Source organism: Hemicordylus capensis, chromosome 3, assembly GCF_027244095.1.
Source record: "Hemicordylus capensis ecotype Gifberg chromosome 3, rHemCap1.1.pri, whole genome shotgun sequence".
Taxonomy (NCBI): Eukaryota; Metazoa; Chordata; class Lepidosauria; order Squamata; family Cordylidae; genus Hemicordylus; species Hemicordylus capensis.
The window spans coordinates 298,578,385-298,596,349 of record NC_069659.1 but is presented as its reverse complement, the minus strand read 5'-3'; the positions used below and the strand labels follow the sequence as shown (position 1 = coordinate 298,596,349).

Genomic DNA, 17,965 nt, shown 5'->3' with positions numbered 1-17,965 from the left:
CACTTTTTTCTTTCCTTAACTAGGTTACATGCTGTAGAATCTGTAGGTTTAACTAGGTTACGTGCTGTAGAATCATGCTACAGAATCTGTAGAACATCCATCCATGGTTAAACAATAACATACTGAGAACATTGAGTGTAAAAATTGAACGGAAGTTGTTTATTTATTCATTCATTCATTCAATTTCTATATCTCCCTTCCAAGAATGGCTCAGGACGGTTTACACAGAGAAATAATAAATAAATAAGATGGATCTCTGTCCCCAAAGGGCTCATAATCTAAAAAGAAACGTAAGATAGACACCAGCAACAGTCACTGGAGGTACTGTGCTGGGGGTGGATAGGGCCAGTTACTTTCCCCCTGCTCAGTAAAGAGAATCACCACGTTAAAAGGTGCCTCTTTGCTAAGTTAGCAGGGGGAAAACGAACTAACAACACACTCTCTCCCTCCCTCCTTCCAGCTCTTGAGCAATTCCTCTGTAGACACCATACTGTGTTTATTATTAAATACTACAAAAGCATGGCAGGGAGTTAAACATTTTGAGTAAATTATTTAATATTTTAAATATAATACTGAATATATTATTTTGGAAGTTTGTAATTTCTGAGAAGATGGGAAGACATTTCTATAAGCGCCAAATCACACACAGCTTGTACATCTTGAATTGCACAAAGAGACTGTTCATTTGTCACTTGACAATGTTCCTTAGCTGCGTTCCCTTCAGCACAAAGTTAACTACGGAATAGGAAATTTGTGGGATCTTACTATTCAGTTGTTAATTTCTACTCATGTTGAAGTGAAGGGAGTGCAACAATTCAGAGGTCTCTCACTGGATACAATTCTTGGGTCAGGTAATTAGCAACAACTTCAAAATGGATATCAATTCAAACTGTAGAGTTCATATGTAATGCTCCCTGTTGAAACAAACATCTCTCTACAGCTAAGAAACCAAGATTCGCACCCTACGGAATAATGCAATAGGCACAAAACAAGAGTAGCTCAAATGGCACCCAAATCTTCACTTTCAGAATGTCTTGTTACTTTGATAAAGTCAATAACTGCTTTAGACTGTACCTGCATTTGTTTCAGTGCTGGCCATATCCTACAAGATTGCTTTTAGCTTCCTCACTCTAGATCAGTAATTTTCCCCTAGTCTCCAGGAAACAATTTGCAGGAAACAACATGGAGACTCTGCTAAAGGTTACCACAATGCATTCTGGGACTTGTAGTTTAGTTAAAGCAAGCAGTATAGAAGTAACACACACTGCAATATATTGTAAATGTTTTAACTTTAAATTTTATATATGTTTGAAATGTGTTAATTTTTTTTGTTTTGTTGTAAACTGCCTAGAGACTTTGGTAGTGGGTGGTATATAAATGTTTTAAAAATAAATAAAAAAGCTGTCATTTATCAATCTTTTTTTGGCTCTTACTGTCTTCTTCTATTAGAGGATGAACTACATTTTGGCAGCACATTCAGTGTAGGCAAACCTTCCGTTTTAGATTCTATTATTATAAGCCCTGGAATCCAAAACAGAGGTAAAAGAAAAGAAAACAAAACTGGTAAAGCTGTATGCAGACAATCAAGAAGGTATAATTTACTAGTAAAAGCTAACTGACCAACTTTCATTAATCTCTTTACAGATGCGCATGAGTGTGTGTGTGTGTGTGTGTATGTAAGGGTAAGAATTCTTTGCATGTATACATTTACAAATAAATATAGCAAACTGACAAACATCCATTGGTAACTCATGAAGCAGACATTTCTGCTTAAATCCTGCATTTATTATTTTTCAAATTAAGAAAAGCTCAGAGAGCGCTTCCATTGATCAATTGTACTCACAGATGCAACTTTCATCTAACTGAGGACATTGGTATTCTGTCATGAAAAGTTGTGTATCGAATACACAATTGTCTTCTTCGTTTATAATGAGCTGGTCTTGTGGTAGCAAGCATGACTTGTCCCCCTTAGCTAAGCAGGGTCTGCCCTGGTTGCATATGAATGAGAGACTACATGTATAAGCACTGTAAGATATTCCCCTTAAGAGATGGAGCTGCTCTGGGAGAGCATCTAGGTTCCAAGTTCCCTCCCTGTTATCTCCAAGACAGGGCTGAGAGAGATTCCTGCCTGCAACCTTGGAGAAGCCGCTGCCAGTCTGGGTAGACAATACTGAGCTAGATGGACCAATGGTCTGATTCAGTATATGGCAGCTTCCTATGTTCCTATGAGGCAAAGTAATAAAAAGAAATCATAGTGCACACACAGAAATATGTATTCTGCTTCTCTGTACAGCAGGTGCAACTGTACCTTAGGAAAGCATTCAAAAACTACACCAATCAGAAGGGTTATTTTGTTGTCATGACCCAAATCATTACAACAAATTACAGCTTAATCTTCTGGTGGTTAATGCATTTTGTATACAAGTCTTATATGTCTTCAGCCCAATACAGAAAGGTGTATTGTGTGGGAGGGTTAAGCACATACCACCTCCTCTTTCACTTTTAAAAGCAAATGGCTTTCATTGATTTCTATGGAAGAAAGTAAGAGAGTTACAATCAGTGATACAAATGAAATTGGTGGACAACCTGCCCACAACCCTCACATTAGGCGTCACCAAAATCTGGGGCAATGAGAATATTTTGGCCCCATCTAGACTGTGTCAATGTTTACAGGTCTTTTACTTTCCCCAGGGGCGGAGCCACCATTGAGTGGATGGGTTCAAAGAACCCAGGCCGCTGTCAATCAGGGGCCGTGCCTGGCGTCCCAGTCACACCCCCTGCATCTGATGTCAGACACAGGGGGCACAGTTTCGCTCCCAAACTGGGCAATGCAGCCCTGTTTCGGAGCAAATACCAGCCAGCGCCATTTTAAAAATAAAAAAGGAGCCTTTTCTCATGGGCAAGAGCTTGCCTCCCCTTAGATGACCATGCCATCTTCCCTAGGTATGCGGATCGCCTGCCCAGATGAGCACCGGCTGCTGCCAGCAGCTCCGAGGGTCAGGGTGCTGGGATGCACCGCCCTGCACCCCGGAGTTCCAATAATGCACTGCGCAAGCGCTCATCGCATTATGAGGATCCCCCAACCCCTTCCCCCAGACTGCTAGCTGTGGCTGCTTGCAGCCATGGCCGACAGACAATCCGGAAAACGGGCTTAAGGGAGCACTTGCTCCTTTAACCTCGTTTTCAAGGGAAGCTCTGTAGGTGGGTTTGCCGCCAGGTAAGGAACTGTGTGTGTTCCCAAGTTTCAGTTGTGTGGAAGCGAGGTTGGAGGAAAAGCTACCCAGGTTTTCCTCCAACCTTGCTTCCACACAATCACTTCTACCCAGCTTTTCCTCTTACCTTGCTTCCACACAACCAAAAATTCTGAGCTCACATAGCTCCTAAACCCAGGTAGATTGTGTGAATGACCTCAATATGTGTAATTATACAAAGGGCACATTCCAAGAGCATGGTGTGTATGTGGAACAGGGGGAGTATTTGAACACTAGTGGATATGAATTTGCATGATGTTTCCATTTTCCGCAAACTTGGGTCTAATTAATCCTCAACACAGAGTAGGTACAGAAAGGGAAATAATAGATAACTATTCTGAAAAGATATTCTGAGACAGTATGTTTAACTAGATTGCTATTGTGCCTCAGCTGTGTATGGAAGATACTGACCACAGTCCTGGGACAGCAGGTTGCTCAGGCATGGCATACTGATCTTCTTCAACTCATCTAGCTTCTCCTTCAGCTTTTTAACTTGGCTGTCAGAACGGCTGATCTTCTGTCTCAAGAGTTTTAGCTCTCCATTCTTCTTCTCTACCTGCTCCCTTAAACAACAGACTTGACTTTTGCTTTGCCTAGAGGAGAAGCAGTACGAATGGAGGGAATCAATGAGCTTGCAGGCTCCTGAGGCAGACATGATGACCTCATTGATAGACATGGGGTTGGCATCAGTGTCTCCTTTCTGACCGACAACAGCTTCTGCTGCTGGTTTAGGAGTCAGATCTGCAGGGGATGCAGACATGCTTTGGGAAGGTTTCTGTGGGATAGCAGTAAGAGAGGAAGTAGAGGAGGTTTCGGTTAAACTTGTATTCTGCTCCACAGTGTTGCTACTGCAGCTAGGTTCCACACTTCTCCTTAATCTTTTCCTTTCTAGTTGCTCTTTTGGAAAAGATGATCTCTCTCTAGTGTGCTTAGAGAAAAAACTGTAAGAGTGAAGAGAGCCGATAAATTTGCATGCCCCAGACACAGGAGGTGTGAAATCATCATCTGATATACCAGTTTTGTCCAGTTTCAAGCTTCCAGGATGGATAACAGTTTCTGAACAATTGGCTACTGTAGATTTTGTGACTAGGTTGTCAGCTAACATCCTTCTGAGGGAGCCTTCAATTTGGACCTGGAAATTATCTCCCTGCTCAGACACTGACCCAATTTCTGCTTGAAGTGATACTTGTTCCATTTCTTTAATACCCTCCATCATCAAGCTTTGGTCAGAAGACAAGATTCCTTCAGTTACCTCATTGCTTCCTTCCTTTGGTTCATTGCTACCTCCTTGTTGGGACTGGCTTGCTACTTTCCTCCTCCTTTTGACATAGTTCTTGCTTTCCCCCCTTTTCTCTGAAAGCTGGAAAATGGTTGGCACAGCTGTAGGTTTGAGCAGCCGATGTTGATCTTCTAGTCGTTTTGAAAAGCTGTCTTTAGTGAAGTGCTCACTGCAGAGGAAGGAATACTTGGTGGGAGTCCAGTTATCCCTCTGAACTGCTTTTAACCACTGGATCAGTCTCTTTGAGTCCTTTAATGGAAACCTTCAAAACAATGTACAAGGAAAAGAATTACTTATTATGTGTACCTTTGTGAAATCAAAGTAGTTCTTTAATAAAATCTTTGTTTCTCACAGTGAGTTCTGTATCTGTTCTAAGTATGTTACTTGTAAAAAGGATACAGAGAAGCTCATTTACCTGCTTTTTTATTTTGTTGCTCTACTTTTTATTATAGTTTTATCAATTTGTTTTAATAATGTTAACTGTTTTGTTGTTTGTGAATAAAAATGAGATATAAAATAAATAAAATATCTAGGAATTAAGGTTAAACTTAAGTTCTTAAAGGACTCTGGTTGAGTATTTCCAATTGTTGAGCTCAGGAGCATGCAACAATTGTTACATTTTCTGAAATCTAAATTTCACTGCGATGATTGGTTGCTTTTTAAAGTTTTGTTTCCTGTTCATTTATTGTTGAAACTGAGTATCTCATGGTCTAACCCAAAAAGGATTGTTACAGCAGTGTATTTAAAAATACAGGGATAACTACAATAATTTGCAAAGTGCCTGCAGGAGTTTGAATTTTAAACCTCTGATGGATAAGTCCACTATATTTTGATAAGTGGCTCTATAATTTTCTAATTTTTACAATAAGGGCTTAACATCTTATAGAAGAAAGGTGTGTAAGTTGATTACTAAGAGATTTGAAGAAACTACAAAAACATCTTTGGGCTAGAAGGAGATTGGAGATGCATTGTCCTCATGAAAGCATTATATGAAAACAGTTACTGAGGAAGACCATAGGTCAAAATACATCTGACTTGACTAGGAACCACAAGAAGCAATGACTCAGTCAACATGTGTTTGAGGACTTTTTTGTGTTCTATGACTTGACCAGAAATGATAAAAACCAATGACTTAGTAAATATATGTTTGAGGACGTTTTTGGACACTAAGGACAATTCAGCATTATTGTGACCTACTAATTGTTGTAGGCTTTCGTATTATCAATATTTTTAGTATATTTATTGTTGTTTTGCACATTAATAACCTTTCATCTAATGTTTCATCTAATGTCTTTGTCAATTATTCTCAGGTATTTATATGGATTAAGTAGCATCAACTTATTAAAATATTCATTTAGATCTTTCTTCTGTGTATGTGTATATATAAATTAACCTAGGATTACATTGTAGTTATCCCTGAGCTTTCATACTAGTCTAGTCACATTTTGGATCAGGTTGAGTCCCTGTTTTTTTTAAGGTATTTAAAAATACAGACACACAATTCAATAAAATCATCAGTTAAATATTTATAATATAGTCAGTAGCAAACAGCCAATGCAAGCCAGCCAACAGATTTAAATCAGAACTTCAGCAACCAAAATTACTACTAAGGGTACAGTCCTATGCAGTTAGGTTTGATGAAGCCCAAGAATTTACAGTGAGCACAGCTTGTCATAAACCAGGTGCAAGGGAGTCATTGTGCCTAGACTGGGATAGTCAGAGGCAGAGATATTTCTGTTTCTGTTCTAAGTATGCCACTTGTAAAGAAGCGTATTTACCCTCCCGATCCAAAAAGTCCATAACTAAGTCTGGTAATTTTGTCAAGCGCCCATTGTCTGGCTCCTAGATGCACAGAAAATTTGTCAAGGCCTGGCTTTGGCTTGTCTAACTCTGCATAAAATCATGGTGCTGGAGGAGAGGGAGCTAGTCAGATGGGCCTTCTTCCAGAGGGAGTTCTCTGGCAAGGGTACCCTCACCAAGACCACTCTAGTCATGGTGACCTTTTGCTGATCTTTCAGATAGAAAGGCCTCCTTAGTGGGGCCTCCTTGGTAGATCTTAAGACACAAAGGCCAGTCACTGACCATGATATACCTTGATACACCAGTCAAACACATGCTGTTGTCAGGGGTAGACAAATGGAGACCTTATCTGGCACAGGATAGCTTTGGGTTCCAAGGATCCCCTCTCGCATTATGCACCTCAGTTTTTCCCCTCTTGAGCAGATATGCAAAGGGCTCTTTATCTTCTATCCCAGTACAAACAACAAAGGAGTTTCTATTAGACTTCTCCTTTTATGCATATGCGCTGTTCTGCCACATAAGTCAGATACAGCCAAATAAGGAGTGAGCAGGTAGGGGTGGGGAAGGAAAATGCCAAAGCCACTTTTGTGCATGATGGCCAAGAGGAAGTTGAAGGAGCCCTATTCAACAGAACGTCTATTCTGTTCTGGGCTGAGCCACGGGCTTCACTAAGGCAGGGATCCAGGGGTACCACAGGTCTCAGACTGTTCTAAAGGCAAACGAGTCAGAACCTTGGCTAGCTCCAAGCAAGAAAACAAGAACTGGGTGGGGCAATGTGCAAGTGATGTTGCTCCAGTGACTTCTTGGAGCAGATTGCTGGTTTTTATGGCTGCTGCACAGGCAGAATGACTTGCCCCACCTCTTCCCTAGGGAAGGCTCTGTTTCTTAAAGGGACCTTGTAAAATTTCTTAAGCGCTGACTCCAGAGGCATTGGGGGCCTCTGCTAGAGCTGGAAGGTCTTTCAAGCACGTTCGTCTAAGCCAAAAGATGAAGGCCAGGCTATGGCCATTTGTCACACTGGAGATGCTGGCTCAGGATCATCAGATTCTCCTAGTGTGGGATGTCTCAGCGGTGCAGTCACCTAGGGTCTTGCTCCTCCTACCTTGTCTCATCTCCTGAGTGGCCTACCTCTTCCCTCAATTGTGGCAGAGGTGGGTGTCCTGGATCTGGGGTCATGACACCATCTTGGTTTGGGGGGAGCAAACCTGTTTGGTGGGAGCAAATGATGCTGGCTTTACTCGGTTAAAAATATGAACTTTGTTAAGTATTGACTGCTGGCCAGGAGCAGGACTACAGCTTTAAAAAGAGAAAATGTTATGAACAGAAAACCCCTTTGTCCTCTGTACTGACATGATAGTCACAATAAAGAGGCACTCTATTACATTAATATGCATTGTGAAATAGACTCTGAAACTGTAATGAGAGTATCAGGCAAGGTATAAAGCACTCCCACATCAACACAAAAGCACTTTCAGATAGAGCATTTTCAAGTGCCAGTCATACTGATTTAGTACACCTGACACTGGCAAGCCACTGGGGAACTGTGCAGACTTCCCTTACTGATCACTGGCGGTCCAAATGCAGAGTGGGGGACCTTCTGATGCAGCAGGCCAAAAGATTAAATTACCTCTAGGGCAAATGTCTGTGCTAGTTGACAGGTCTATTTGAAGTGCCTTTTCATCCATTTCCAGTTTTGTGCTACTTTAGCTACAAAAGAAGTTGTTGTCTTGCTGCAGACTACTGTAGATGTTTCAAAATATATTTTTTGTCTGAATTTAGACATCACACCACACCATGGTTAAGGAGGCTTAATTAAAGTTTGGCACAATGTCCGAGGGCCAGTTTTGATGATATGGCCCTGGGCAGCTCTCCATCATGCAGAGAGTAGCAGGGGTGCAACTACCTTCCCCTGCTAGAGATGGAGATGTCCAAACTAGCCTCTAATTGCATGGTTGATTCTGCCAATTTGGATGTTCTGTCTCTATATGATCATGGAGATACAGCATAGTGAGGTGGGGGTAGGAAAGTAGTGGCACATCCTCATTCCTCTTCATGTGATGGGCAGTCATCTCAGTCCATGCTACCCAAACTGGCTCTGAAGTGACAAATCATGAATTGCAGTCAGTCACCAAGCTAGAATCAGAAACCATGGTTTGAAGCAGGCTGGCAAACTATAGTTTAACATGACGCCTGGATTGTCAAATCACAGTTATAGTCATTGTTCTACCTCTGAGAGGCACTGGCACCATAGAAACGGAAGTGCTGAACAGATGGAAAAGAAAAACAAACAAGCAGGATTTACCTGTAAGTTTGGAAGCTCAAACCATGATTTGGGATCTAAATTAGGGTTAGTAGTTGGTTTGGTGCGGTATGTCTGAACTGAACCCTTATCTTCAGGGAACACTTGTTTTAGGTGGTTATCAGTCCCACTTGCTGAGTAACAAAATATAATGCAGATTTTCAGATAGAAATGTAGTTTATAGTATCCAAGTTTGCCAATGTTCTAATAGAAGAAGAAAGAGTGATATCTAGACTAAATAATTAAATACAGCAGTTTTAGCTTGGAATTAGTTAAGCTGGTATATCATTCTTTGGTCCTACAGACTTTTTAAATTATGTGCCTGAAATGAACAGATTAATGCCCAAAAATCAGATTACTTGAACTAAATGGGCTTCCTCAGCTATTTTTTGTTTAAAATTTGGAGCATGCCGATAGTTTCAGAACTGATATCATAGCTCCATGTAGATTAAAAATAAATCTTCATGGAGAACAAGTCTATCAAAAGCTATTACCTGAAATAGCTAACTGAAACCCCTGCATTCAGAGGCAGTTTACCTTTCAGTACTAAAACTGGTAACAAACAAGGTACAGATATTCTACCAGTGTGCTTTGTGTGCATCTAGCCAGTGTGCATCTAGATGCCAGCATGCATCTAGCCAGTTGCCATTGGAAACAGGATGCGGGAGTAGATGGACCTTGCTCTGATCCAGCAAGGCAATTCCTATGTTATTAAATTTCCAGGTTTTAACTTAAGTGAACTCATTTCCTCAGTTTAGTTACAGTAAATTCTGTATACTTTCACTAGCTGTTTTCACTTCCTACTTCTGGGGTGTGGCAATTTCCATTTATCAGTTTTAGATAGGGAACAATGCTGTTACAGAATGTTTAGATAACTCACAGTTTCACAATTATTTACGCAAACATCTCTTGCATGCCACCAAAAAAATAAATATCACAAGTTTCTAACTGACAGTTGCTAGATTCACAAGAAAACTTTAATGTTAAAATACAGAGAGAACAGAAAGTATGTTGGTCTTACAAAGAAGAAAGATTCACTATTTTACCTGATTATTCTCTAGAAACCAGAAGCATGCACCTTTTGCCCGTTTTTAAAGACGAACTTGGACACAGTTGTTATGTTGGACAATATAAAATCAACTAAGAGCCTCAAGATATTTCTTGCCATCTCTGATAAGTGCAATGTAGATTGGCCATAATAAATACATGCAAATGCATGTTTAAATGCATGCATGCTTGGTCCACTATTTCCAGGGATGGGGCCATAGCTCAGTGGTTGAGTATCTTTTCTGCATGCAGAACGTCCCAAGTTCAATCCCTGGCATCTCCATGTAGGGCTGGGAAAGACTCCTCCCTGAAACATTGGAGTAACCGCCAGTCAGTGTAGACAATACTGAATTAGATAGACCTATGGTCCGACAGTAAAAGGCAGCTTCATATGTAAGGATGCTAAATCTCCCATAACTACAAAACAGGGACTAGGTTGTTCAAGAAGTATACCCCTTTTCAGTCTACAGGCAAAACAACCCCCCAGCATCTTCTCTGGATGAAAGCAGCTGCCCCTATCAAGCCACACACTGACAAGTACACCCACACACTTGATGTCTACACAAGCGTTTCTCCAACCGGTGTTATTACCTCATTTCCAAAACTTCAATAGACAGGAATGCAAAGCATGAGCATACATACACACACACACCCTGTACTCTGTATCTGAAAAACAGAGAAAGGATCAATGCGAGGCAAACCCTAGCCTAGAACCTGTTTTCCAGGCTAAGCCTCAATCATGAAACGCCTACCTCTATATGTGTGTGTGTGTGTGGTGTGTCATCATAACGAAGCATGTGCAGAGTGCCCCCTCCCTGAGGAACCGCAAGAAACTATCAGGCAAGAGGATGCGACTTTCAGGCAAGTTACAGCCTGGCACACACCTCCCAAAATAACTCCGGCGAGGTGACAGGAGGGGTCTCTTTTGAGTCCGTGTGGGATGCTCGGGGAGGCAATGCGCGAAGCAAGCGGGGGAAGGAAGGAAGGAAGGAAGGAAGGAAGGAAGGAGGGGCAGAAGAGCACCAGAGGCCAGAAGCGAGCTGGCTGGCCAGGCCCGCCTGTTGGGGGGCCTGGGAGGCTTCGCGACCGTCTGTCCGGCAGCGAAGGGGCGAGAAGCCCCGAGAGGGGCAAGGTGCGAGCGAGCGGTTGTTCCCCTCCCCGAGGTTACCTGTGGAAGGAGACGGCTGCTCGACCCCGGGGAGCTTTGCCCTGCCGGTTGGAACAATTCAACGCCGCGCAACAGATCACCATCTCCGGAGGCCGCGCGGGCGGCCCTGCCTCCCCCCCGCCACCACCCCGTAATGCTCCTCTCCGCCCCCCGCTTCAGCCGTACAACAAGATGGTGGAGCCTGCCAGATCACCTAAGCCGTGCCTCCACACACCCCTAAGAGCGCCACTTCCGTACGGAAGAAGGTGTCGGGCAATGGGGCAAGCCCCCTCCGCCCGGAGATATCGTAGCACTTGCGTCCATAAACAGATCCTCCCCCACCACTTAAAAAACAAACAAAAAACCTCACCCACTATAAAGGAAACGAGAAACAGAAAAGGACAAGTGCCTCTCTTGGGGCTACGATCATTAGAGTAAAGCTATGACGTCAATTAACAGGGACCGCCATATTGGGAAAGAGGGTGGGGCTTTAATACTCCGTACAGGAAGATGGCGGCGCCCACTTGCTTCACTTTTTAAATCTTCTGTGGTAGTTGTACTGCTCAGAGGGATTGGAGAGATCAACCGAAGAACAAAAAATGTTCTTTCCAATTCAGAAGGATGTAAACCGAGCTGAATGAGCCTGTCTTAGGGAGCCAGTCCTTCCGTACAGCAAGATGGCGGCACCTTATTAGCTGGAGGAACTCGTGCAGCGCAGAGGAGCTTGCTGACTTATTCAGCTGACCTATCGCCACTCGGATGAGCTTGAAATGCTCTCTGATTGGACGAAAAATGTATTGTCAGAGTCATTAGACTAGAGTGTGCCTCTGTGGTTGTCTGTGTCTGCAAAGGGGGGAGCCGTGGCCGCCCCTGGAGCCTGAGTGGGGGCAGGATGGACGCGGGTGAGAGGGGGAAATCTGGGGGACTGGAGCGGGGGGAACCCTTCGGGGGAGGGGGCAGAGGGGCTTTCTTTATGCCCGGGGCTCAAAGTGATGGGTGTGTGAAGGGAAGGAATTCGGTCTGTTTTTTAGGAGAGGCTGGCACCGCTTGGGGTGGGGGGTGAGCTAGAGAGAGGTCTCTGTAGTTGGATGAAGGGGTTTCTTTAAGGGTCGGAGAGCTGATGAGGGTCCTGTTCTATAAAGTGGTGACAAAAATAGTATGCTGCCTCATCAAGGTGGCAACTGGGGAAAGTTGCTAAGGGAGCCAGGCAAATGTGGTCCTTTCGCCTTCCACTCTCCTTTCCCCATAAGGACCACTGCCATGGCATGGCATGACATTTGACTTATGTATTTACTGTCCAAGCTGGAGTGTTGTTGTCATCCTAGCATCAGCAAACTGTGGTGATTATAGAGAAGGGTGCTGATACTTGTTCACTGCCTGGTGCCCTGACCTACTGACTGAAGTAGATAAGGGTAAAGTTTTATAAACTTAAGGACTTAAGTGGCACTTCATGAGGTTTTCTTGTTTAAGGTAGCGAGAAATGCTTGTTTCGTATTGTTTTGCCACATAAGTAGTTGCACTAGATTGAATGTTGAATGCTGTGTGAGAGAGGAGGCTAACAATGGGTGTTAAATGATGTTACATCTGATGTTTTGTCTATCCAAGTGCCACAGGAAAAATCTAAGAAAATGGTAAAGAATAATATGATGTTGGGGATAACTTTCTTGTTCTGTTCACTTCCTGATTTCCATGGAAGGTCTAAACAAATCTTTTCTTCCCACCTCCACCCCTCAAGAAAAAGTCTGAAGTCTTGCTTTTCTAAATGAGATAGTTAATGTGTGTGTTCTTTCTCTTTCTCTCTCACTCACACACACACACACACACACACACTTGCAGTGTGAGCAAAGAGTCACCTTTTTAAAGTGGCAATTCTCTTTATTTATCAGGGAGAGAACAAGTGGCCATATTCATCCCTAGCACAGCATCCCTCCAGTGGCTATTTCTGGTGTCTGTCTTATGTTTCTTTTTAAGATTGTGAGCCCTTTGGGGATGGGAAGCTATTTAATTAATTAATTAATTAATATCTATGTAAACTGCTTTGGGCACTTGTGTTGAAAATTGATATATAAATATTCATCATATTCATATTTGTGTGTTGCACTGTTGTAAGTCTCTGCCACAGTATCTTGCTGTTTAAAAGACCCAACTGCATCATAGATAACTGATAGATTGTTCATGTCTGACAAATCTTCAGATTTTTTCTTTAGTGTAATATGATAAACTGTCACATGCTACTCAGCTGTCCTGAATCTGTCATGGTGTGAAACTCTGGTTAATTCACTCAGCAGATGCTCTGTAAAAGTGTGGTCCTCACTTCAGCTCTATAGTGCCATTATGTTTTGTAAGTTTGATCTAGTAATATGAAGTGTGAAGAGTTGAAATTAGTTGCAATCTTATAGTCCATTTAATAACTTATTGCCCTTCAGTATGACTTCTTGCAAGCGATTGAGGATTGTCTGTGATCACTCACTGGTGACTTTCATAAGAACAGCCCTGATGGATGAAGTCGGAGGCCTATCTAGTCCAGCATCCTGCTTCATATAGTAGCCTACCAGATGCCTCTGAGAAGCCCACAGGCAAGAGATGGGCATGTCCCCTCTGCTGCTGCTGCTGCTTTGCTGCCCTGCAACTGGTATTTAGAGGCATCCTGTCTCTGAGCATGGTGGTAGCTCATAGTCATCAAGACTAGTAACCATTGATAGACCTGTCCTCCATGAATTTGTCTAAGCTCCTTTTAAAGCCATCCAAGCTGGTGACTATCACCACATCCCATGGTAGAGCATTCCATAGGTTATACACTGTGTGAAAAAGTACTTCCTTTTATTGGTCCTAAAAATACTGGCAATCATCCTGGGATGACCTGGTAATCATCCTGGGATGATTCTAGGTGTGTGTGTGTGTGTGTGTGTGAGAGAGAGAGAGAGAATAATTTCTATCCACTTTCTTCACATCAAGCATAATTTTATAGAGTTCCATTGTTGTCTCTCCTTCGTTGTCTTTTCTCTAAACTTAAAAGCCCCAGATGTTGTAGCCTTGCCTCATAAGGAAGATGTTCTAGCCCCCTGATCATCTTGGTTGCCCTCTTCTGCACCTTTTATAGTTTTACAATTTTGATATAAGGTGAGCAGAACTGTACACAATACTTTAAACATTGCTGCATCATAGAGTTGTATAAGGGCATTATAATATTAGCAGTCTTATTTTCAGTCCCCTGCCCAGTGATCCCAAGCATGGAATTTCCCTTCTTCAGAGCTGCTACACACTGAGGTGAGTCTCCCAATCAGTGAGACTCGCTGGAAGGGGGTTTGTGGGGAGAGTGGGCTTAGCCTGCTCTCCCAGCAGACAATCGGAAGGCAGCCCTGGACAGCCAGATCGGCCGCCCACATGACTGCTGGCTCTGTCATCGAGCTGGCGGGGGCTGTGGGGATCGGGTGCTGCATGCCCCCCAAAAGTTCCAGGATACCCTGCATAAGTGCGCGGGGCATCCTGGAGAGACCCCTGAACCTGGGAGGTTGCTTGCAGCCTCCTGGTCGGGGGTCTACTCGTGTGTCACCATGCACTGCGGCAACACACGAGCAAAAAGACGTGGTTAACGGAATGCTTGCTCTGTTAACCTCGTCTTAGGGGAGGGGTATTTTTGAGGGCCAGCTGCTGGGAGCCACACAGCTCCCGTTGCAGCACACGACTGCCCCAAAGCAGCCTAGGCTCCCTTATCCCGCTTTCGGGTGATCATGAGAATCGCCTCACTGAGTCCACCTTTTCAATGAGCTATCCACCTCAAGATCAAGATCCCTCTTCTGATCAGTCACTGACAGTTCAGACCCTATCAATGTATAGGTGATTTGACTTTCAGTGTATATGAATTTCCTTGTAGAAGGAGCTATTTCTGGTTTCTGATCAAATTATTGGTTCTCCCTTGCTTTGCATCTGATGCCATTTATAATTTGTTTCTGCTATACAGTATAAGGAGAGAGAGAACTATATATTAGGCTGAAATATAGCAACTTGCCCAAGCTTCACATCTGAATGGAAATGTGAACCTGGGTTTTCCACCTTCAGTGCTCTGGTCATCTATAGAAGCTCCTTTTTTGAAGCTTTGCTCTCCCCAGCTTTTTGTTGGTTGCTCACATGTCCAAGTCATACAAAAGGTCATCTTTCTGTCTTTGCAGGTCATTTGTCTTGTTCTGATTTCATCCCCATCGTATGTTGCAACTTTTATGAGCTGGAACATATTTCCATGTGTTGTCACTAACCTATAGTTTGACTAGTTTCTTAAAACTGGCTTAATGTTGAGCTCTCCATTTAACATTGGTTGCTATGAATCAATTGCCTATCAGGTTGCTGCTGGAGAGGTGAAGTGATGGCTCAGCTGCTGGGGTTGTTTCATAGTAACTGGCATTGCAGAAGCACTAAGCATGTATTTTGTTTTGATTGTGACAAATACTGGACTGTGTTCATGGAGATATAACTTAGATTTTCATGTTGCTGAGAGATTCTACCCTGTCCATTCTAGGTGTAGAAGTTACACAGCAGGTAGTAGGGGTGTGCACAGAACCACTTCGGGCAGTTTGGTTCGAATTTGAACCATACTGCCTGGTTCATGAGCTGGTTTGTTAGAACCAGCCGATGGTTTGGTTAATGCACTGGTAACTCAAATGGCCTCTGGGTACATGCAGAGGCCCGAACCGCCCCCTTGCGGATGGGGGAAGTGCTGGCAGGGCCTGGGGAGCTGCTGGCAGTGAGGAGCCACACTTCTGTTGAGGCATGTAAGGTAACCTCCCAACTGCTCCCCCCCACCCTTTTTCAAGCCCATGGGGTCCCCCATTTGCTTGTAAAGGGGAATCCTTACCAGATTCCCCTTTGCAAGCATGCAGAACCAGTCAAACCAGGCCTGGTTTGGCTTGAACTCAGACCGCCCCACCTTTTTAGGGTCTGGTTTGAGCTTGAACTGGTCAAACCAGGCCAGTTCCAATCTACCCCAGTTCAATTCAAACTGGTTCCACATATCCCTAGCAGGTAGAACAAGAGTGTATGGGTTTCTTCATTGTAGATACTGATGTCATTCACACAATCAAAAACTACCCGGGTATAGAAGCTGTATGTGCTCTCAATTTTCGGTTGTGTTAAAGCAGGCCTAATCAACTTTGTCCCCCCAGCTGTTTTTTAACTACAACTCCCATAATCCCCAGTTAGACTGGCCAATAGCCAGGGATTATGGGAGTTGTAGGCCAACATCTACAGGAGGGCCGAAGTTGAGTAGCCCTGTGTTAAAGCAAGGTAGGAGGAAAACCTGGGTAGAATTGATTTTGTGGAAGCAAGGTAGGAGGAAAAGCTACCCAGGTTTTCCTCCTACCTTTTTTCCATACAGCCGAAAATTGGGAGCACACAAAGCTCCCAAACCTGGGTAAAACACAGTTTTTGATCGTGTGAATGACCTCACTGGCTCTGAATCATCAGCAAGGCAACATGAATTACCACTTCCAAAGAGTGGTGATAGTTCTTCATTATAACACACTTCTTGCCCTTCTTTGATATGCAGTGTAACTGTGTTGAGTTACAGGAGAAAATTTGCACTCCTATATTTCCATCAGTATACACATGCACAATTGACTTCTGTTAATTGCAGAGGCACTCTTTGTGAATCCTTTTTAAAAATTATGCCTTGCCATAGTTCGTTCAAGTGGGCTCTTCTTTAGTTACTATATGCTTGGTGTTGAGCAAAGGCTACTAGATGTCTTCTATGGTCCTGTTCTGGAACAATAGGTGGGTCTTGTATACACTTTGACTTCATAAGACAAGTCTAAAAGACCTTGTATACTTTAATCACTGTTGCAGTCACTGGCTGTGTGGTGTGTGTCAGGAAAACATTTCCTATTTAGCATTTTAGTAAAAACTCTATTTTATGTGTCACACAGAGTACAGAAGAGACTGATGGGGTGGATGTCATTGTTTCCTAGATAAATGAAAGGGCTGTTCACATAACAGTGCACATGCAGGATCGGGTGGGTGGGGTGGAGGAGGAGGCAGGGCTCAGCCTACCTTCCTGCAGATGACCGCTCTAAGCCCTTTGGCGTGCAAGCTGTGCACCCACACAACCAGCGCTGCCAGGAGCAGCTTGGATGACTATCCATGCTACTCCTGGCAACGCGGCGAAACAGAGGCTGGGACTCGTCCCAGCCTCAGAGGATCCCACAGTTCACTGCGCACCAAAATCAGTGCACTGGGGGATTCCCCGCAGGGGATGGGCACTCTAGGCGATCCCAGGAGCAGGGTGGATTTGATTTAAATCAAACTGATTTAAATCACGATTTAAATCACGATTTAAATCACTAGCAGGGTGGATAAAAATAAAAAAAATCCGATTTAAATAAAAAAAATCCAAATTTTTTATTTAAATCGGATTTTTTTGATTTAAATCGGATTTTTTTGATTTAAATCGGATTTTTTTGATTTAAATTGGATTTTTTTTTATTTTTATCCACCCTGCTAGTGATTTAAATCGTGATTTAAATCAGTTTGATTTAAATCAAATCCACCGTGCCCAGGAGCCAGGTTAAGGGCCAGTTTGCGCCCTTAACCTCAGCTAACAGCCGGGCTTCTGTGCTGGGTTTAGTGCCGCTGGGATCTGCACAGATCCTGGTGGTTCTCTCACGGGAAGCCAAGCCCAGGCTTGGCTGCTCATGAGAACAACCTCGCAGTGAACAATGGCTAGCTCCAGAAGAGTCAGTAAAGTGGCATGGCTAGAATAGAATCTTTTATTTTGTAGATGGGGCTGATCTCAGAATATGTAAACCACCCCAGACTCTCATCCTGCTCTTTGACACATTCCTCTAAAGGGGGTCTATTTGAAATGGACTTTTATCTACCGTGTTTATAATCCAGGTCTCTATTTGATATAAGACTTCATCTAAAACAATGTATGGTTTTAATGCACTTTTAGAGAAAAATTAACCAACCATGAAAACTAAAATTACAGGCTTTTCATTTTGTTTTATTAAAGCCGCATTAAAACCTAGGAATTCTGGAACACTGAAAATATCAGATGCTTTAGAATGCGGATACTGTGAGTTGTTGCAATCACACAATTGCTTGAGATTTTTAGACACACGTACACCCCCGGCATATACTGTGTGCTGTAAGTG

The 17,965-nt window shown here is 43.2% G+C and overlaps 2 protein-coding genes across 4 annotated transcripts in view; one reads left to right on the top strand and one right to left on the bottom strand.

Annotated features, from left to right (window-relative positions):
- Positions 1–11,187, bottom strand: part of THAP4 (THAP domain containing 4) — a 42,726-nt gene extending 31,539 nt beyond the window's left edge. Inside the window, exons 1-2 of one of the 3 annotated variants that reach the window (XM_053307051.1) lie at positions 10,845–11,187; positions 3,663–4,792 (exon numbers count right to left, since the gene is read on the bottom strand). In XM_053307051.1, the coding sequence (XP_053163026.1) occupies positions 3,663–4,792; positions 10,845–10,927 (1,213 nt within the window). In that variant the 5' untranslated portion in view covers positions 10,928–11,187. Of the gene's footprint in view, positions 1–1,074; positions 1,246–3,662; positions 4,793–7,432; positions 7,522–10,844 lie in introns of those variants that run through there. The other 2 variants (XM_053307052.1, XM_053307053.1) reach the window with 2 other exon arrangements.
- A 203-nt stretch (positions 11,188–11,390) lies between these two features.
- ATG4B (autophagy related 4B cysteine peptidase) overlaps positions 11,391–17,965 on the top strand; it is a 42,886-nt gene continuing 36,311 nt past the window's right edge. The window contains exon 1 of the mRNA XM_053307054.1: positions 11,391–11,725. Within this exon, the coding sequence (XP_053163029.1) occupies positions 11,716–11,725 (10 nt within the window). The 5' untranslated portion in view covers positions 11,391–11,715. The remainder of the gene's footprint in view (positions 11,726–17,965) is intronic.